The sequence below is a fragment of the Notolabrus celidotus genome, chromosome 18 (genome assembly GCF_009762535.1).
Source record: "Notolabrus celidotus isolate fNotCel1 chromosome 18, fNotCel1.pri, whole genome shotgun sequence".
Classification (NCBI taxonomy): Eukaryota; Metazoa; Chordata; class Actinopteri; order Labriformes; family Labridae; genus Notolabrus; species Notolabrus celidotus.
Window position 1 is genome coordinate 15,175,009 of NC_048289.1, and position 21,574 is coordinate 15,196,582.

The window sequence follows — 21,574 nt, forward strand, 5'->3', positions numbered from 1 at the left end:
GAACTACTCCACTCATCACCAGGATAGTTGGGGGTGAAGATGCGCCACCTGGAAGTTGGCCCTGGCAAGTTAGTCTGCAGATATTTGGCGGCCATGTTTGTGGTGGTTCCCTCATCAACAGTGAGTGGGTGATGACTGCGGCCCACTGCTTCTTCAGGTGGGTAGCTGAAACAAATCCCTTTTAGTCTGTTGCTTTGCAAGGCTCTTGGCACACCCTCCTTCTGAATCCAATGCTTTCCTGTTGTTCTTACTTCAGCGAGAATCCAAGCGATTGGCAGGTTTCTCTAGGCCGTCAGAACCTGCAAGGCGACAACCCAGACGAAGTGTCAAGGAGAGTTGACACAATCATTCTGCATCCAAACTATGATAGTGTGACCAGCGACAACGACATTGCTCTGCTCAAATTATCCTCACCAGTCCAGTTCACAGACTACATCAGGCCTGTGTGCCTGGCAGCGGGTGACAGTACCTTCAACAATGGCACTGATAGCTGGGTCACTGGCTGGGGCGCAGTCCAGGAGGGAGGTGAGTGTGCTTGTTGCTGGCAAATAGTTTGAACCAAGTGTCTCACAAACAGCAGGTGGATGTGTGAACTGTCTCTCTTCTTCTTCTTGCTCCCTCAGAGTCTTTACCGTTCCCTGAAACTCTGCAAGAAGTGCAGGTGCCAGTTCTAGGAAACCGACAGTGTAACTGTCTCAATGGAGTGGGCACAGTGACGGACAACATGATCTGTGCTGGTGTTCTGGCAGGAGGCAAAGACTCGTGTCAGGTATCCATCTATTTTTGGCTTGTTTTCAGACAATCGTTCCCATTCCAAAAGCAGTGAGCTTCATTTCTCTGCATCCAACACACAGGGTGACTCGGGAGGTCCAATGGTGAGTCAGCAGGGCTCCGTCTGGGTCCAGTCTGGAGTGGTGAGTTTTGGTTTTGGCTGTGCTCGGCCCAATCTGCCGGGGGTCTACTCCAGAGTTTCCCGTTACCAGTCCTGGATCGACTCCCACATCAGCTCAGATAAGCCAGGCTATGTCACGTTCACCTCCAGTGGGCTGGATGCTGACAGCAGCCACACCTGTTCTGGCCTGCCTCCTCCAGTCGTTCCTTCCGGTACTAGTGCACCAGACGTTACCCCCACGGATTCGGGATCCACAGCCTCAAGTGCCGAGTGTAAGTATCTGGAATGCCCCTTTTTTGCGTGTTATGTTGTTGCCAATGCCTGATACCAATACTATAGAGAGATTGTTGCTTTCTCTAACATTTTATTGAAACGCCTCATAAGTACTGTGAGCCGACTGGGCCGCTTCAAGATCCCTCCTCTATGGCTTGTCCTTTGCAGTGTGTGGCATGACTCCCCTGAATACCAGGATAGTTGGGGGTGAAGATGCGCCACCTGGAAGTTGGCCCTGGCAAGTTAGTCTGCAGATATTTGGCGGCCATGTTTGTGGTGGTTCCCTCATCAACAGTGAGTGGGTGATGACTGCGGCCCACTGCTTCTTCAGGTGGGTAGCTGAAACAAATCCCTTTTAGTCTGTTGCTTTGCAAGGCTCTTGGCACACCCTCCTTCTAAATCCAATGCTTTCCTGTTGTTCTTACTTCAGCGAGAATCCAAGCGATTGGCAGGTTTCTCTAGGCCGTCAGAACCTGCAAGGCGACAACCCAGACGAAGTGTCAAGGAGAGTTGACACAATCATTCTGCATCCAAACTATGACAGTGTGACCAGCGACAACGACATTGCTCTGCTCAAACTATCCTCACCAGTCCAGTTCACAGACTACATCAGGCCTGTGTGCCTGGCAGCGGGTGACAGTACCTTCAACAATGGCACTGATAGCTGGGTCACTGGCTGGGGCGCAGTTCAGGAGGGAGGTGAGTGTGCTTGTTGCTGGCAAATAGTTTGAACCAAGTGTCTCACAAACAGCAGGTGGATGTGTGAACTGTCTCTCTTCTTCTTCTTGCTCCCTCAGAGTCTTTACCGTTCCCTGAAACTCTGCAAGAAGTGCAGGTGCCAGTTCTAGGAAACCGACAGTGTAACTGTCTCAATGGAGTGGGCACAGTGACGGACAACATGATCTGTGCTGGTGTTCTGGCAGGAGGCAAAGACTCGTGTCAGGTATCCATCTATTTTTGGCTTGTTTTCAGACAATCGTTCCCATTCCAAAAGCAGTGAGCTTCATTTCTCTGCATCCAACACACAGGGTGACTCGGGAGGTCCAATGGTGAGTCAGCAGGGCTCCGTCTGGGTCCAGTCTGGAGTGGTGAGTTTTGGTTTTGGCTGTGCTCGGCCCAATCTGCCGGGGGTCTACTCCAGAGTTTCCCGTTACCAGTCCTGGATCGACTCCCACATCAGCTCAGATAAGCCAGGCTATGTCACGTTTACCTCCAGTGGGCTGGATGCTGACAGCAGCCACACCTGTTCTGGCCTGCCTCCTCCAGTCGTTCCCTCCGGTACTAGTGCACCAGACGTTACCCCCACGGATTCGGGATCCACAGCCTCAAGTGCCGAGTGTAAGTATCTGGAATGCCCCTTTTTTGTATGTTATGATGTTGCCAATGCCTGATACCAATACTATAGAGAGATTGTTGCTTTCTCTACCATTTTATTGAAACGCCTCATAAGTACTGTGAGCCGACTGGGCCGCTTCAAGATCCCTCCTCTATGGCTTGTCCTTTGCAGTGTGTGGCATGACTCCCCTGAATACCAGGATAGTTGGGGGTGAAGATGCGCCACCTGGAAGTTGGCCCTGGCAAGTTAGTCTGCAGATATTTGGCGGCCATGTTTGTGGTGGTTCCCTCATCAACAGTGAGTGGGTGATGACTGCGGCCCACTGCTTCTTCAGGTGGGTAGCTGAAACAAATCCCTTTTAGTCTGTTGCTTTGCAAGGCTCTTGGCACACCCTCCTTCTAAATCCAATGCTTTCCTGTTGTTCTTACTTCAGCGAGAATCCAAGCGATTGGCAGGTTTCTCTAGGCCGTCAGAACCTGCAAGGCGACAACCCAGACGAAGTGTCAAGGAGAGTTGACACAATCATTCTGCATCCAAACTATGACAGTGTGACCAGCGACAACGACATTGCTCTGCTCAAACTATCCTCACCAGTCCAGTTCACAGACTACATCAGGCCTGTGTGCCTGGCAGCGGGTGACAGTACCTTCAACAATGGCACTGATAGCTGGGTCACTGGCTGGGGCGCAGTTCAGGAGGGAGGTGAGTGTGCTTGTTGCTGGCAAATAGTTTGAACCAAGTGTCTCACAAACAGCAGGTGGATGTGTGAACTGTCTCTCTTCTTCTTCTTGCTCCCTCAGAGTCTTTACCGTTCCCTGAAACTCTGCAAGAAGTGCAGGTGCCAGTTCTAGGAAACCGACAGTGTAACTGTCTCAATGGAGTGGGCACAGTGACGGACAACATGATCTGTGCTGGTGTTCTGGCAGGAGGCAAAGACTCGTGTCAGGTATCCATCTATTTTTGGCTTGTTTTCAGACAATCGTTCCCATTCCAAAAGCAGTGAGCTTCATTTCTCTGCATCCAACACACAGGGTGACTCGGGAGGTCCAATGGTGAGTCAGCAGGGCTCCGTCTGGGTCCAGTCTGGAGTGGTGAGTTTTGGTTTTGGCTGTGCTCGGCCCAATCTGCCGGGGGTCTACTCCAGAGTTTCCCGTTACCAGTCCTGGATCGACTCCCACATCAGCTCAGATAAGCCAGGCTATGTCACGTTCACCTCCAGTGGGCTGGATGCTGACAGCAGCCACACCTGTTCTGGCCTGCCTCCTCCAGTCGTTCCCTCCGGTACTAGTGCACCAGACGTTACCCCCACGGATTCGGGATCCACAGCCTCAAGTGCCGAGTGTAAGTATCTGGAATGCCCCTTTTTTGTATGTTATGATGTTGCCAATGCCTGATACCAATACTATAGAGAGATTGTTGCTTTCTCTACCATTTTATTGAAACGCCTCATAAGTACTGTGAGCCGACTGGGCCGCTTCAAGATCCCTCCTCTATGGCTTGTCCTTTGCAGTGTGTGGCATGACTCCCCTGAATACCAGGATAGTTGGGGGTGAAGATGCGCCACCTGGAAGTTGGCCCTGGCAAGTTAGTCTGCAGATATTTGGCGGCCATGTTTGTGGTGGTTCCCTCATCAACAGTGAGTGGGTGATGACTGCGGCCCACTGCTTCTTCAGGTGGGTAGCTGAAACAAATCCCTTTTAGTCTGTTGCTTTGCAAGGCTCTTGGCACACCCTCCTTCTAAATCCAATGCTTTCCTGTTGTTCTTACTTCAGCGAGAATCCAAGCGATTGGCAGGTTTCTCTAGGCCGTCAGAACCTGCAAGGCGACAACCCAGACGAAGTGTCAAGGAGAGTTGACACAATCATTCTGCATCCAAACTATGACAGTGTGACCAGCGACAACGACATTGCTCTGCTCAAACTATCCTCACCAGTCCAGTTCACAGACTACATCAGGCCTGTGTGCCTGGCAGCGGGTGACAGTACCTTCAACAATGGCACTGATAGCTGGGTCACTGGCTGGGGCGCAGTTCAGGAGGGAGGTGAGTGTGCTTGTTGCTGGCAAATAGTTTGAACCAAGTGTCTCACAAACAGCAGGTGGATGTGTGAACTGTCTCTCTTCTTCTTCTTGCTCCCTCAGAGTCTTTACCGTTCCCTGAAACTCTGCAAGAAGTGCAGGTGCCAGTTCTAGGAAACCGACAGTGTAACTGTCTCAATGGAGTGGGCACAGTGACGGACAACATGATCTGTGCTGGTGTTCTGGCAGGAGGCAAAGACTCGTGTCAGGTATCCATCTATTTTTGGCTTGTTTTCAGACAATCGTTCCCATTCCAAAAGCAGTGAGCTTCATTTCTCTGCATCCAACACACAGGGTGACTCGGGAGGTCCAATGGTGAGTCAGCAGGGCTCCGTCTGGGTCCAGTCTGGAGTGGTGAGTTTTGGTTTTGGCTGTGCTCGGCCCAATCTGCCGGGGGTCTACTCCAGAGTTTCCCGTTACCAGTCCTGGATCGACTCCCACATCAGCTCAGATAAGCCAGGCTATGTCACGTTCACCTCCAGTGGGCTGGATGCTGACAGCAGCCACACCTGTTCTGGCCTGCCTCCTCCAGTCGTTCCCTCCGGTACTAGTGCACCAGACGTTACCCCCACGGATTCGGGATCCACAGCCTCAAGTGCCGAGTGTAAGTATCTGGAATGCCCCTTTTTTGTATGTTATGATGTTGCCAATGCCTGATACCAATACTATAGAGAGATTGTTGCTTTCTCTACCATTTTATTGAAACGCCTCATAAGTACTGTGAGCCGACTGGGCCGCTTCAAGATCCCTCCTCTATGGCTTGTCCTTTGCAGTGTGTGGCATGACTCCCCTGAATACCAGGATAGTTGGGGGTGAAGATGCGCCACCTGGAAGTTGGCCCTGGCAAGTTAGTCTGCAGATATTTGGCGGCCATGTTTGTGGAGGTTCCCTCATCAACAGTGAGTGGGTGATGACTGCGGCCCACTGCTTCTTCAGGTGGGTAGCTGAAACAAATCCCTTTTAGTCTGTTGCTTTGCGAGGCTCTTGGCACACCCTCCTTCTAAATCCAATGCTTTCCTGTTGTTCTTACTTCAGCGAGAATCCAAGCGATTGGCAGGTTTCTCTAGGCCGTCAGAACCTGCAAGGCGACAACCCAGACGAAGTGTCAAGGAGAGTTGACACAATCATTCTGCATCCAAACTATGACAGTGTGACCAGCGACAACGACATTGCTCTGCTCAAACTATCCTCACCAGTCCAGTTCACAGACTACATCAGGCCTGTGTGCCTGGCAGCGGGTGACAGTACCTTCAACAATGGCACTGATAGCTGGGTCACTGGCTGGGGCGCAGTTCAGGAGGGAGGTGAGTGTGCTTGTTGCTGGCAAATAGTTTGAACCAAGTGTCTCACAAACAGCAGGTGGATGTGTGAACTGTCTCTCTTCTTCTTCTTGCTCCCTCAGAGTCTTTACCGTTCCCTGAAACTCTGCAAGAAGTGCAGGTGCCAGTTCTAGGAAACCGACAGTGTAACTGTCTCAATGGAGTGGGCACAGTGACGGACAACATGATCTGTGCTGGTGTTCTGGCAGGAGGCAAAGACTCGTGTCAGGTATCCATCTATTTTTGGCTTGTTTTCAGACAATCGTTCCCATTCCAAAAGCAGTGAGCTTCATTTCTCTGCATCCAACACACAGGGTGACTCGGGAGGTCCAATGGTGAGTCAGCAGGGCTCCGTCTGGGTCCAGTCTGGAGTGGTGAGTTTTGGTTTTGGCTGTGCTCGGCCCAATCTGCCGGGGGTCTACTCCAGAGTTTCCCGTTACCAGTCCTGGATCGACTCCCACATCAGGTCAGATAAGCCAGGCTATGTCACGTTCACCTCCAGTGGGCTGGATGCTGACAGCAGCCACACCTGTTCTGGCCTGCCTCCTCCAGTCGTTCCCTCCGGTACTAGTGCACCAGACGTTACCCCCACGGATTCGGGATCCACAGCCTCAAGTGCCGAGTGTAAGTATCTGGAATGCCCCTTTTTTGTATGTTATGATGTTGCCAATGCCTGATACCAATACTATAGAGAGATTGTTGCTTTCTCTAACATTTTATTGAAACGCCTCATAAGTACTGTGAGCCGACTGGGCCGCTTCAAGATCCCTCCTCTATGGCTTGTCCTTTGCAGTGTGTGGCATGACTCCCCTGAATACCAGGATAGTTGGGGGTGAAGATGCGCCACCTGGAAGTTGGCCCTGGCAAGTTAGTCTGCAGATATTTGGCGGCCATGTTTGTGGTGGTTCCCTTATCAACAGTGAGTGGGTGATGACTGCGGCCCACTGCTTCTTCAGGTGGGTAGCTGAAACAAATCCCTTTTAGTCTGTTGCTTTGCAAGGCTCTTGGCACACCCTCCTTCTAAATCCAATGCTTTCCTGTTGTTCTTACTTCAGCGAGAATCCAAGCGATTGGCAAGTTTCTCTAGGCCGTCAGAACCTGCAAGGCGACAACCCAGACGAAGTGTCAAGGAGAGTTGACACAATCATTCTGCATCCAAACTATGACAGTGTGACCAGCGACAACGACATTGCTCTGCTCAAACTATCCTCACCAGTCCAGTTCACAGACTACATCAGGCCTGTGTGCCTGGCAGCGGGTGACAGTACCTTCAACAATGGCACTGATAGCTGGGTCACTGGCTGGGGCGCAGTCCAGGAGGGAGGTGAGTGTGCTTGTTGCTGGCAAATAGTTTGAACCAAGTGTCTCACAAACAGCAGGTGGATGTGTGAACTGTCTCTCTTCTTCTTCTTGCTCCCTCAGAGTCTTTACCGTTCCCTGAAACTCTGCAAGAAGTGCAGGTGCCAGTTCTAGGAAACCGACAGTGTAACTGTCTCAATGGAGTGGGCACAGTGACGGACAACATGATCTGTGCTGGTGTTCTGGCAGGAGGCAAAGACTCGTGTCAGGTATCCATCTATTTTTGGCTTGTTTTCAGACAATCGTTCCCATTCCAAAAGCAGTGAGCTTCATTTCTCTGCATCCAACACACAGGGTGACTCGGGAGGTCCAATGGTGAGTCAGCAGGGCTCCGTCTGGGTCCAGTCTGGAGTGGTGAGTTTTGGTTTTGGCTGTGCTCGGCCCAATCTGCCGGGGGTCTACTCCAGAGTTTCCCGTTACCAGTCCTGGATCGACTCCCACATCAGGTCAGATAAGCCAGGCTATGTCACGTTCACCTCCAGTGGGCTGGATGCTGACAGCAGCCACACCTGTTCTGGCCTGCCTCCTCCAGTCGTTCCCTCCGGTACTAGTGCACCAGACGTTACCCCCACGGATTCGGGATCCACAGCCTCAAGTGCCGAGTGTAAGTATCTGGAATGCCCCTTTTTTGTATGTTATGATGTTGCCAATGCCTGATACCAATACTATAGAGAGATTGTTGCTTTCTCTAACATTTTATTGAAACGCCTCATAAGTACTGTGAGCCGACTGGGCCGCTTCAAGATCCCTTCTCTATGGCTTGTCCTTTGCAGTGTGTGGCATGACTCCCCTGAATACCAGGATAGTTGGGGGTGAAGATGCGCCACCTGGAAGTTGGCCCTGGCAAGTTAGTCTGCAGATATTTGGCGGCCATGTTTGTGGTGGTTCCCTCATCAACAGTGAGTGGGTGATGACTGCGGCCCACTGCTTCTTCAGGTGGGTAGCTGAAACAAATCCCTTTTAGTCTGTTGCTTTGCAAGGCTCTTGGCACACCCTCCTTCTAAATCCAATGCTTTCCTGTTGTTCTTACTTCAGCGAGAATCCAAGCGATTGGCAGGTTTCTCTAGGCCGTCAGAACCTGCAAGGCGACAACCCAGACGAAGTGTCAAGGAGAGTTGACACAATCATTCTGCATCCAAACTATGACAGTGTGACCAGCGACAACGACATTGCTCTGCTCAAACTATCCTCACCAGTCCAGTTCACAGACTACATCAGGCCTGTGTGCCTGGCAGCGGGTGACAGTACCTTCAACAATGGCACTGATAGCTGGGTCACTGGCTGGGGCGCAGTCCAGGAGGGAGGTGAGTGTGCTTGTTGCTGGCAAATAGTTTGAACCAAGTGTCTCACAAACAGCAGGTGGATGTGTGAACTGTCTCTCTTCTTCTTCTTGCTCCCTCAGAGTCTTTACCGTTCCCTGAAACTCTGCAAGAAGTGCAGGTGCCAGTTCTAGGAAACCGACAGTGTAACTGTCTCAATGGAGTGGGCACAGTGACGGACAACATGATCTGTGCTGGTGTTCTGGCAGGAGGCAAAGACTCGTGTCAGGTATCCATCTATTTTTGGCTTGTTTTCAGACAATCGTTCCCATTCCAAAAGCAGTGAGCTTCATTTCTCTGCATCCAACACACAGGGTGACTCGGGAGGTCCAATGGTGAGTCAGCAGGGCTCCGTCTGGGTCCAGTCTGGAGTGGTGAGTTTTGGTTTTGGCTGTGCTCGGCCCAATCTGCCGGGGGTCTACTCCAGAGTTTCCCGTTACCAGTCCTGGATCGACTCCTACATCAGCTCAGATAAGCCAGGCTATGTCACGTTTACCTCCAGTGGGCTGGATGCTGACAGCAGCCACACCTGTTCTGGCCTGCCTCCTCCAGTCGTTCCTTCCGGTACTAGTGCACCAGACGTTACCCCCACGGATTCGGGATCCACAGCCTCAAGTGCCGAGTGTAAGTATCTGGAATGCCCCTTTTTTGTATGTTATGATGTTGCCAATGCCTGATACCAATACTATAGAGAGATTGTTGCTTTCTCTACCATTTTATTGAAACGCCTCATAAGTACTGTGAGCCGACTGGGCCGCTTCAAGATCCCTCCTCTATGGCTTGTCCTTTGCAGTGTGTGGCATGACTCCTCTGAATACCAGGATAGTTGGGGGTGAAGATGCGCCACCTGGAAGTTGGCCCTGGCAAGTTAGTCTGCAGATATTTGGCGGCCATGTTTGTGGTGGTTCCCTCATCAACAGTGAGTGGGTGATGACTGCGGCCCACTGCTTCTTCAGGTGGGTAGCTGAAACAAATCCCTTTTAGTCTGTTGCTTTGCGAGGCTCTTGGCACACCCTCCTTCTAAATCCAATGCTTTCCTGTTGTTCTTACTTCAGCGAGAATCCAAGCGATTGGCAGGTTTCTCTAGGCCGTCAGAACCTGCAAGGCGACAACCCAGACGAAGTGTCAAGGAGAGTTGACACAATCATTCTGCATCCAAACTATGACAGTGTGACCAGCGACAACGACATTGCTCTGCTCAAACTATCCTCACCAGTCCAGTTCACAGACTACATCAGGCCTGTGTGCCTGGCAGCGGGTGACAGTACCTTCAACAATGGCACTGATAGCTGGGTCACTGGCTGGGGCGCAGTCCAGGAGGGAGGTGAGTGTGCTTGTTGCTGGCAAATAGTTTGAACCAAGTGTCTCACAAACAGCAGGTGGATGTGTGAACTGTCTCTCTTCTTCTTCTTGCTCCCTCAGAGTCTTTACCGTTCCCTGAAACTCTGCAAGAAGTGCAGGTGCCAGTTCTAGGAAACCGACAGTGTAACTGTCTCAATGGAGTGGGCACAGTGACGGACAACATGATCTGTGCTGGTGTTCTGGCAGGAGGCAAAGACTCGTGTCAGGTATCCATCTATTTTTGGCTTGTTTTCAGACAATCGTTCCCATTCCAAAAGCAGTGAGCTTCATTTCTCTGCATCCAACACACAGGGTGACTCGGGAGGTCCAATGGTGAGTCAGCAGGGCTCCGTCTGGGTCCAGTCTGGAGTGGTGAGTTTTGGTTTTGGCTGTGCTCGGCCCAATCTGCCGGGGGTCTACTCCAGAGTTTCCCGTTACCAGTCCTGGATCGACTCCCACATCAGCTCAGATAAGCCAGGCTATGTCACGTTCACCTCCAGTGGGCTGGATGCTGACAGCAGCCACACCTGTTCTGGCCTGCCTCCTCCAGTCGTTCCTTCCGGTACTAGTGCACCAGACGTTACCCCCACGGATTCGGGATCCACAGCCTCAAGTGCCGAGTGTAAGTATCTGGAATGCCCCTTTTTTGCGTGTTATGTTGTTGCCAATGCCTGATACCAATACTATAGAGAGATTGTTGCTTTCTCTACCATTTTATTGAAACGCCTCATAAGCACTGTGAGCCGACTGGGCCGCTTCAAGATCCCTCCTCTATGGCTTGTCCTTTGCAGTGTGTGGCATGACTCCCCTGAATACCAGGATAGTTGGGGGTGAAGATGCGCCACCTGGAAGTTGGCCCTGGCAAGTTAGTCTGCAGATATTTGGCGGCCATGTTTGTGGTGGTTCCCTCATCAACAGTGAGTGGGTGATGACTGCGGCCCACTGCTTCTTCAGGTGGGTAGCTGAAACAAATCCCTTTTAGTCTGTTGCTTTGCAAGGCTCTTGGCACACCCTCCTTCTAAATCCAATGCTTTCCTGTTGTTCTTACTTCAGCGAGAATCCAAGCGATTGGCAGGTTTCTCTAGGCCGTCAGAACCTGCAAGGCGACAACCCAGACGAAGTGTCAAGGAGAGTTGACACAATCATTCTGCATCCAAACTATGACAGTGTGACCAGCGACAACGACATTGCTCTGCTCAAACTATCCTCACCAGTCCAGTTCACAGACTACATCAGGCCTGTGTGCCTGGCAGCGGGTGACAGTACCTTCAACAATGGCACTGATAGCTGGGTCACTGGCTGGGGCGCAGTCCAGGAGGGAGGTGAGTGTGCTTGTTGCTGGCAAATAGTTTGAACCGAGTGTCTCACAAACAGCAGGTGGATGTGTGAACTGTCTCTCTTCTTCTTCTTGCTCCCTCAGAGTCTTTACCGTTCCCTGAAACTCTGCAAGAAGTGCAGGTGCCAGTTCTAGGAAACCGACAGTGTAACTGTCTCAATGGAGTGGGCACAGTGACGGACAACATGATCTGTGCTGGTGTTCTGGCAGGAGGCAAAGACTCGTGTCAGGTATCCATCTATTTTTGGCTTGTTTTCAGACAATCGTTCCCATTCCAAAAGCAGTGAGCTTCATTTCTCTGCATCCAACACACAGGGTGACTCGGGAGGTCCAATGGTGAGTCAGCAGGGCTCCGTCTGGGTCCAGTCTGGAGTGGTGAGTTTTGGTTTTGGCTGTGCTCGGCCCAATCTGCCGGGGGTCTACTCCAGAGTTTCCCGTTACCAGTCCTGGATCGACTCCTACATCAGCTCAGATAAGCCAGGCTATGTCACGTTTACCTCCAGTGGGCTGGATGCTGACAGCAGCCACACCTGTTCTGGCCTGCCTCCTCCAGTCGTTCCTTCCGGTACTAGTGCACCAGACGTTACCCCCACGGATTCGGGATCCACAGCCTCAAGTGCCGAGTGTAAGTATCTGGAATGCCCCTTTTTTGTATGTTATGATGTTGCCAATGCCTGATACCAATACTATAGAGAGATTGTTGCTTTCTCTACCATTTTATTGAAACGCCTCATAAGTACTGTGAGCCGACTGGGCCGCTTCAAGATCCCTCCTCTATGGCTTGTCCTTTGCAGTGTGTGGCATGACTCCTCTGAATACCAGGATAGTTGGGGGTGAAGATGCGCCACCTGGAAGTTGGCCCTGGCAAGTTAGTCTGCAGATATTTGGCGGCCATGTTTGTGGTGGTTCCCTCATCAACAGTGAGTGGGTGATGACTGCGGCCCACTGCTTCTTCAGGTGGGTAGCTGAAACAAATCCCTTTTAGTCTGTTGCTTTGCGAGGCTCTTGGCACACCCTCCTTCTAAATCCAATGCTTTCCTGTTGTTCTTACTTCAGCGAGAATCCAAGCGATTGGCAGGTTTCTCTAGGCCGTCAGAACCTGCAAGGCGACAACCCAGACGAAGTGTCAAGGAGAGTTGACACAATCATTCTGCATCCAAACTATGACAGTGTGACCAGCGACAACGACATTGCTCTGCTCAAACTATCCTCACCAGTCCAGTTCACAGACTACATCAGGCCTGTGTGCCTGGCAGCGGGTGACAGTACCTTCAACAATGGCACTGATAGCTGGGTCACTGGCTGGGGCGCAGTCCAGGAGGGAGGTGAGTGTGCTTGTTGCTGGCAAATAGTTTGAACCAAGTGTCTCACAAACAGCAGGTGGATGTGTGAACTGTCTCTCTTCTTCTTCTTGCTCCCTCAGAGTCTTTACCGTTCCCTGAAACTCTGCAAGAAGTGCAGGTGCCAGTTCTAGGAAACCGACAGTGTAACTGTCTCAATGGAGTGGGCACAGTGACGGACAACATGATCTGTGCTGGTGTTCTGGCAGGAGGCAAAGACTCGTGTCAGGTATCCATCTATTTTTGGCTTGTTTTCAGACAATCGTTCCCATTCCAAAAGCAGTGAGCTTCATTTCTCTGCATCCAACACACAGGGTGACTCGGGAGGTCCAATGGTGAGTCAGCAGGGCTCCGTCTGGGTCCAGTCTGGAGTGGTGAGTTTTGGTTTTGGCTGTGCTCGGCCCAATCTGCCGGGGGTCTACTCCAGAGTTTCCCGTTACCAGTCCTGGATCGACTCCTACATCAGCTCAGATAAGCCAGGCTATGTCACGTTTACCTCCAGTGGGCTGGATGCTGACAGCAGCCACACCTGTTCTGGCCTGCCTCCTCCAGTCGTTCCTTCCGGTACTAGTGCACCAGACGTTACCCCCACGGATTCGGGATCCACAGCCTCAAGTGCCGAGTGTAAGTATCTGGAATGCCCCTTTTTTGTATGTTATGATGTTGCCAATGCCTGATACCAATACTATAGAGAGATTGTTGCTTTCTCTACCATTTTATTGAAACGCCTCATAAGTACTGTGAGCCGACTGGGCCGCTTCAAGATCCCTCCTCTATGGCTTGTCCTTTGCAGTGTGTGGCATGACTCCTCTGAATACCAGGATAGTTGGGGGTGAAGATGCGCCACCTGGAAGTTGGCCCTGGCAAGTTAGTCTGCAGATATTTGGCGGCCATGTTTGTGGTGGTTCCCTCATCAACAGTGAGTGGGTGATGACTGCGGCCCACTGCTTCTTCAGGTGGGTAGCTGAAACAAATCCCTTTTAGTCTGTTGCTTTGCGAGGCTCTTGGCACACCCTCCTTCTAAATCCAATGCTTTCCTGTTGTTCTTACTTCAGCGAGAATCCAAGCGATTGGCAGGTTTCTCTAGGCCGTCAGAACCTGCAAGGCGACAACCCAGACGAAGTGTCAAGGAGAGTTGACACAATCATTCTGCATCCAAACTATGACAGTGTGACCAGCGACAACGACATTGCTCTGCTCAAACTATCCTCACCAGTCCAGTTCACAGACTACATCAGGCCTGTGTGCCTGGCAGCGGGTGACAGTACCTTCAACAATGGCACTGATAGCTGGGTCACTGGCTGGGGCGCAGTCCAGGAGGGAGGTGAGTGTGCTTGTTGCTGGCAAATAGTTTGAACCAAGTGTCTCACAAACAGCAGGTGGATGTGTGAACTGTCTCTCTTCTTCTTCTTGCTCCCTCAGAGTCTTTACCGTTCCCTGAAACTCTGCAAGAAGTGCAGGTGCCAGTTCTAGGAAACCGACAGTGTAACTGTCTCAATGGAGTGGGCACAGTGACGGACAACATGATCTGTGCTGGTGTTCTGGCAGGAGGCAAAGACTCGTGTCAGGTATCCATCTATTTTTGGCTTGTTTTCAGACAATCGTTCCCATTCCAAAAGCAGTGAGCTTCATTTCTCTGCATCCAACACACAGGGTGACTCGGGAGGTCCAATGGTGAGTCAGCAGGGCTCCGTCTGGGTCCAGTCTGGAGTGGTGAGTTTTGGTTTTGGCTGTGCTCGGCCCAATCTGCCGGGGGTCTACTCCAGAGTTTCCCGTTACCAGTCCTGGATCGACTCCACATCAGCTCAGATAAGCCAGGCTATGTCACGTTCACCTCCAGTGGGCTGGATGCTGACAGCAGCCACACCTGTTCTGGCCTGCCTCCTCCAGTCGTTCCTTCCGGTACTAGTGCACCAGACGTTACCCCCACGGATTCGGGATCCACAGCCTCAAGTGCCGAGTGTAAGTATCTGGAATGCCCCTTTTTTGTAGTGTTATGTTGTTGCCAATGCCTGATACCAATACTATAGAGAGATTGTTGCTTTCTCTACCATTTTATTGAAACGCCTCATAAGCACTGTGAGCCGACTGGGCCGCTTCAAGATCCCTCCTCTATGGCTTGTCCTTTGCAGTGTGTGGCATGACTCCCCTGAATACCAGGATAGTTGGGGGTGAAGATGCGCCACCTGGAAGTTGGCCCTGGCAAGTTAGTCTGCAGATATTTGGCGGCCATGTTTGTGGTGGTTCCCTCATCAACAGTGAGTGGGTGATGACTGCGGCCCACTGCTTCTTCAGGTGGGTAGCTGAAACAAATCCCTTTTAGTCTGTTGCTTTGCAAGGCTCTTGGCACACCCTCCTTCTAAATCCAATGCTTTCCTGTTGTTCTTACTTCAGCGAGAATCCAAGCGATTGGCAGGTTTCTCTAGGCCGTCAGAACCTGCAAGGCGACAACCCAGACGAAGTGTCAAGGAGAGTTGACACAATCATTCTGCATCCAAACTATGACAGTGTGACCAGCGACAACGACATTGCTCTGCTCAAACTATCCTCACCAGTCCAGTTCACAGACTACATCAGGCCTGTGTGCCTGGCAGCGGGTGACAGTACCTTCAACAATGGCACTGATAGCTGGGTCACTGGCTGGGGCGCAGTCCAGGAGGGAGGTGAGTGTGCTTGTTGCTGGCAAATAGTTTGAACCAAGTGTCTCACAAACAGCAGGTGGATGTGTGAACTGTCTCTCTTCTTCTTCTTGCTCCCTCAGAGTCTTTACCGTTCCCTGAAACTCTGCAAGAAGTGCAGGTGCCAGTTCTAGGAAACCGACAGTGTAACTGTCTCAATGGATTGGGCACAGTGACGGACAACATGATCTGTGCTGGTGTTCTGGCAGGAGGCAAAGACTCGTGTCAGGTATCCATCTATTTTTGGCTTGTTTTCAGACAATCGTTCCCATTCCAAAAGCAGTGAGCTTCATTTCTCTGCATCCAACACACAGGGTGACTCGGGAGGTCCAATGGTGAGTCAGCAGGGCTCCGTCTGGGTCCAGTCTGGAGTGGTGAGTTTTGGTTTTGGCTGTGCTCGGCCCAATCTGCCGGGGGTCTACTCCAGAGTTTCCCGTTACCAGTCCTGGATCGACTCCCACATCAGCTCAGATAAGCCAGGCTATGTCACGTTCACCTCCAGTGGGCTGGATGCTGACAGCAGTCACACCTGTTCTGGCCTGCCAGTAGCTCAAACAACACCAATGATTGTGACCAGTCCTGCAAGTGAGTATGCTGAAATTATTATTCTTCCACTGTTCTGTTGAATTTCAATCACCCATTCACTATCTATAATTTATCTATCTTCTTCTCAATCAATATTATCCTTTCATACAGGGGCAGTATGTGGCAAAGCTCCCATGAATAGTCGAGCTATAGGTGACAGTGGGATTGTACCTGGAGGAACATGGCCCTGGATGGTCAGCCTCCACAAAAATGGGGTTTACACTTGTGCAGGAACCCTTATTGCCGACAATTTTGTCCTTACCTCAGACCAATGTTTCTCTACGTGAGTGTAAATGCATATAACATCATTATTTATCAAATAGCTTTCAAAGAGCAGAAAATGAATAATGTGCCTAAAACATATGAACAGGTCCAATCCAAATGTCAGCGAGTGGACAGCATTTCTGGGCCACCAGCGCCAAAACGGTGCTGAACAGTTTGAGATGTCCCTCAGCATATTGAACATTACTGTGAGCAAAATGCCAAGCTCCAACATTGCACTGCTGCAACTTGCTAAACCAGTCAGCTACAAGGATCATATCCAGCCAGTGTGTATGGACACCAACAATGCCAGAGCCTTCCCCACTGGAAGTCAATGCTGGGTGCCAGGCTGGGGTAATAGCAAAGGTAAAGAGTAATTAACAAAATTGTATGACATAAGAATTTAGAACTTGGAATTTGCTTTATTATATACTAGATATAAATTGATTCATAAAGAGCGTTTGCATGTGAGTAAATGTCGTTTTCTCTGTGCTGATAAAGCTGGCTCAGATCTTCGAGATCTTGAAACTGAAGTCACAAATTGTGGGTCTCTTTCTGATTCTGAGAACATCTGCACTTACACCATGGATCTTCAACAAGTAAGAAAAAACTTGCAATCCTAATTTGCTTCAGAGAACCTCATTCAAAGCAGCAGTTTTAAGGTTGTGTCATGACCTCACTGATGATGACTCTTGTTTTTCTGCAGGGGGATCAGGGTGCCCCTCTGCTCTGCAGGTCTGACTCCTCTTGGTTCCAGGTGGCCGTCGTATCAATAAGTGGAAGTAAATCAGTCCGTGCTGATGTTCAGGTCTTTACAAAAACTTCAAGATTTGGGTCCTTTTTGAAAGAGACAGTTGGTGACATGCCGTCTCCGACAGCAACAGGAAATGCAGCAAGTTTCTCAATTTCCTTATTTGTCTCTTTCATGGTCCCCATTGCAATAACATTCCTGTGGTCACAATGTTAGGTTTGCTGTCAATGGGAACAGCTGAAAAAGTTTATTAATGCACTTAAAGTCAAGTTTTGGAACAACTTTAACACTCTTCTCAAGGCTCCTTTTGTATTCTGTTAATGCAGTTAATGTACTCAGGTTAAGCAGATAGAATGTTACACTTCAAGTTTATATTTTATCATATTACAATGCTTTATTTTTATAAATTATACATGGAAACCTTTCAGTATATGTCTCAGTGACTTTGGTTAAACTATTCCTAATACCACTGCCTTCCCTTCAACAAAACTGTGAAAATAACTCATAAATGAAGTTAAATGCTCTCAAACTGTCGGTTATTGTGATTAATAAAAATTGTTTATGCATAAAAAGAGTGGTTTGTTTTTTTATAAAAAAAAAGCATTTATTAGTATTGACAATGTTCCTTGGTAGACTCAACAAAGACATTCATATTTTCAGTATGAGATGCATTCACATCGGGCTTTTTTAGCAAGTGAGAAATTAATATTTATTCAGCAGTTTTACAGTACAACAGTGTGTGATGAGAGCAAGACTCAATCAGTTTGGACCTTTTCACCATGTAAAAAAAATACACTAAATTAAATATCTATTTTGCAGAAATATAAAAGCAGATTTCTTTGGTATTAGGACCAAGAATGCTACCAGGTACAATTAATCCGAAACGACAGCTGCAAATGTTCAAACAGTATATGTGCTGTCTCCTCAGCAGTAATTGTTACACTGTGTGCTATGATCTCACTGGATCTGGAAACAAGTGATGTCTGTGAGGCATCAACTGTGTTATTCGGGTGCGGCCATATCTCCATCAGCACCTGGAGCCCCTTCTTCTCCTGCGCTCTCAGCCATCTTCTGCTGCAATTTACTCTTGAAAAATCCTGCCTGAGAGCAGAAAACAAAGGGAATTATACAAAAAAGCCTGATAATTTAAAAATAAATCCCACTATCTGTCCAATATTTGTTTTAAGTTGTATTAAACCTGTAAGGAAATTAAAAGAGTACATGCAGTTTACCTTAACCAGGCCAGCAGTGAGTAAAGCCAGTAGAAGCAACCCTCCCAGAGACCCTCCTATAATCTCTTTAGTGAAGTCAGGTTCAGGATACACCTCAACCTCTGCCTCAATCTGTTTGATGTGATGACAATGTGGGTCAAATTCAAACTTGTTTTAAGTTAACAAAAACTAAAACATGTTGTCCTCACCTTGCGAACAGGCGGGTTGTTACTAGATCCTGTTGAAAAGAAGATGTACTGGTTTTTGTCGTAATCCAGAGTAGCTGTGCTGGTCACTTGGAATTTGGCAGATTCAAGTCCTATCTGTTTGAGAACAAATGGTGTTCATTAAACACAAATTATTCTTGAAGACATTTTACTGTGAGCAAAATATTTCCAAATTCTCTATGTTGAATATTAAACGTATGATTTACCTGTTCTATCCATCCAGAGCTGAGGTTGGCAGAGATTTCATACTTTTTTTTCTCCAGTCTTCCCATTAACTGACTGCACTTGAACACACCACATCTGGCTACAGAGCAGTCCTGATGTGATTTAAAGAAGAAAGAAAGCAAAACAAGACTTGTTAATTAACTCCTGTGGCATCAAATATTATATCTTGGAGATATAGATATGAGTACATCTGCAGCCCTCTAACAGGGACTATTTGTATGCTCTCTCGGTACAGCTCCTTGGCACCCTGAGACTGATATTTGAACACACCACCCATCAATAAAGTGACAGTGCTTTGTTGATTGTCTCTCCTTATATAATTAGCAACATAAGTAAACATAGGGCAACTGGGCCTTAGAGGCAGGACAAGCAAGGTTCTGTCTTTGAGGAACACTGTGTATCATTTAGTAACAGCTGCTCCCCTCACCCTTTCATTCCGCTGCTGCCGGTAGCAGAACCAAAGGTGGTTGCAAAATGATAACAATGCTCTAAAGCTAGAGTTTGGTTCATCCATTCTTGGCCAACGTACAAGCATTTAACATGGTGGACTGAGAAAACAAAGACCCTGCTTCTTTATGCTCCCCTGCTTTAAAAAGCATACACAGTCAAGGAAAACTAAAACACTTTTTTTCAGGGAATACTTTAAAACCTTTGCAATAGATCCCATGATGTATACGTTTATTTATAAGCCTGATATACTGTGCAGTTGAGGCATACTTACCACTATCTTATTCTTCTGTATTCGAGGGACAAAATCTTTGACCTGAGGTTCCTTATCTTTATGTCTTTGGCAATCTGGGATCTGAAATACAACTGATTTGTGTCAGTTTGACTTAAAACAAGCTGTGATCCTCATGTAACATCAATGCATCCATCAGTCAGGCAGTAGTTGCATAAAAAAGATACATTTGAGACATTTGCAGGGGTTGGTAAATTCCTGCCTTACCACAAAACTGCTGGAATCCACCCAGATGTCTTTATCACCGAGCTGTACAGGCACCATGATCACTACAGTGTAATTTACAACTCTGTTATCATTATTAACCTAAGAGAAAGGAGGAGAAGAAACAAATGCATCTATGGAACACTACCTGAGACAGTTAAGTCTGATATGTGTGAAAGAATTTGAAGTTATTTGCTGGTTTTATGATATTAAACAATATTTTACCACAATGGATTGCTGGACTGGTTTCTGCAGATCGTTCTTTCCAAAACTGAAATTGTTGTAGCTCAGAGAACTAAACAGACAAATGCAGTGTTTGTTTATTGAATATCAACTTTCAATTCAGGTACATTTTTTGTGCAGCTTTTTTTTTTTGGACAAACCTATCAATTGTTGCAAAAATGCTGTACTTCACAGCAATCTCTTTCATTTTGTAGAGGTCACTTGACGTGGAGTGATCCTGATTCCCACTGAAAGAGAGATCAAATCATTAATCTGAATGGCAACAGAGCTATTGTGCACAAACACAAGTGCATATTTTTATGAATTTGGTACCTTGTAGCATTTGCAGTGACATTAATTTTGTTGCCAAGTTGACTATTGGTTTCAATCCCGTAGGAGACAATGAAAAGAGCCTGAAATGCAACAAATAAGAGCAGTTAGACATTTAAATTTGCAGTAATGAGTCAAGCTCCTCTTTACAAAGAACAAACCTCAGTGCGGCTTTTGAAGATGGGCTGGTCAATAGTGCAGTCTGTCTGTCCACGCGATAAACCGTCTTCACTGTCCAAGGAATTGCACTCAATTCTTCCCTTTATTAAAATAATTGAAACATTTTAAAAAACAGTATCTCTGTGTGACCTGGGATGAAGTGATACAGATGTGACCCTGATGTCTCACCCGCAGAATTGTAAACTTCCTGTATGAGAGTCCAGCAGGATATGTGAGAATGGCATGAGCGTTGTAGGAGTCTTCCTCTATATTATTCACTGAGACAGTGACATCCAACAGTTCATCAATGCCAACTTTGACCTCTGAGGATCTGACAGATTATAGGGAAAAATAAGAGTGAAGGTAGAGCAAAACAAGACTCATGAATCCAGCTATGCCAGCAGCTCAGACAGCCTAAAGCACAACAATGTTTTGAGCTTAATGCTAATTCAAAGCTTGATCCGAAAGGTCAACTATGCAATGCCTGCACAATGGCAATTAAAAAAACTAAAGCTGAGTATTTTCCTAACTGTATTCCAAACAACCTTAACAACCCCAGACTGTTCTGGAAGACTATAAAGTCTTTATCTGGTGCCAATGATAGTCACATGGCATCGCTAGCAGAGTTGTTGCCCTAGTTCTTGACAGTGACCACCATTAGCCCGCCAAGAACTGCTAAAAACGAAATACAAAAAATTGATTTTAGATTCTTTTTGAGAAAATTACGCTTAAACCCCCAATACTATGTTTTTTCGCGATGAAAAAAGACGCGCTGTAAACTTCTTTCACTTTCACATCCTACCATAGATGTGCCACAAGTAAGTGCTGCGTCCTTCAAAGGACACAAGCTGTGTAGGATGCATCTTTATGTCTGCGCTGACTGCTAAAGCCAAACTGAAATGAGACAATATAGCTTAACAACAACAGTGAACAGTAAGGTTGTGTGTGTATATTCTATAAAGCCTGAAACTCCTAAAGACTCAATCAGGATTCCTGTGTCTGTCTTATAAGTTTGTCTCACTTGACTGAGCCTTGAAATTCATTCTTTAAACAATGCAACCCCCCAGTAATCACACAACCCAGGCGCTTACTTTTACTTTTGCAACTCACCTGGTAAAGTTGAAATCCACTTTCAAGTTGTCGACACATTTTTCATCAGCGCCGCAGTTGATCTCAAACCCTAACTGTTGAAGAATGAGGTGAACAAAAACAGTTGTCAATTTTTGTCGCGCATGGTTTTAGCAACAATTCAACATTCCCTGCAGGGTATAACACTGCCATCCAGAGCCCACCTTATTGTACTGGAATATTGAGATTTTTTTGCTCAACAGAGCCCAGGCTTTGTTATTCATTTTTACAATAAAGACAACATTTTTAAGTGTTAGCTAGTT

General features: G+C 48.1%; 1 protein-coding gene and 1 pseudogene across 1 annotated transcript in view; one reads left to right on the forward strand and one right to left on the reverse strand.

Annotated features, from left to right (window-relative positions):
• On the forward strand, window positions 1–17,432 carry LOC117829777 (annotated as a pseudogene).
• The window catches only part of LOC117829779 (integrin alpha-M-like), a 13,430-nt gene continuing 8,934 nt past the window's right edge, over window positions 17,079–21,574 (reverse strand). The window contains 12 exon segments of the mRNA XM_034707452.1: window positions 17,079–17,967; window positions 18,099–18,209; window positions 18,287–18,400; window positions 18,511–18,621; window positions 19,251–19,331; window positions 19,476–19,574; window positions 19,698–19,767; window positions 19,856–19,942; window positions 20,028–20,107; window positions 20,186–20,284; window positions 20,373–20,514; window positions 21,294–21,367. Of these exon segments, the coding sequence (XP_034563343.1) occupies window positions 17,869–17,967; window positions 18,099–18,209; window positions 18,287–18,400; window positions 18,511–18,621; window positions 19,251–19,331; window positions 19,476–19,574; window positions 19,698–19,767; window positions 19,856–19,942; window positions 20,028–20,107; window positions 20,186–20,284; window positions 20,373–20,514; window positions 21,294–21,367 (1,167 nt within the window). The 3' untranslated portion in view covers window positions 17,079–17,868.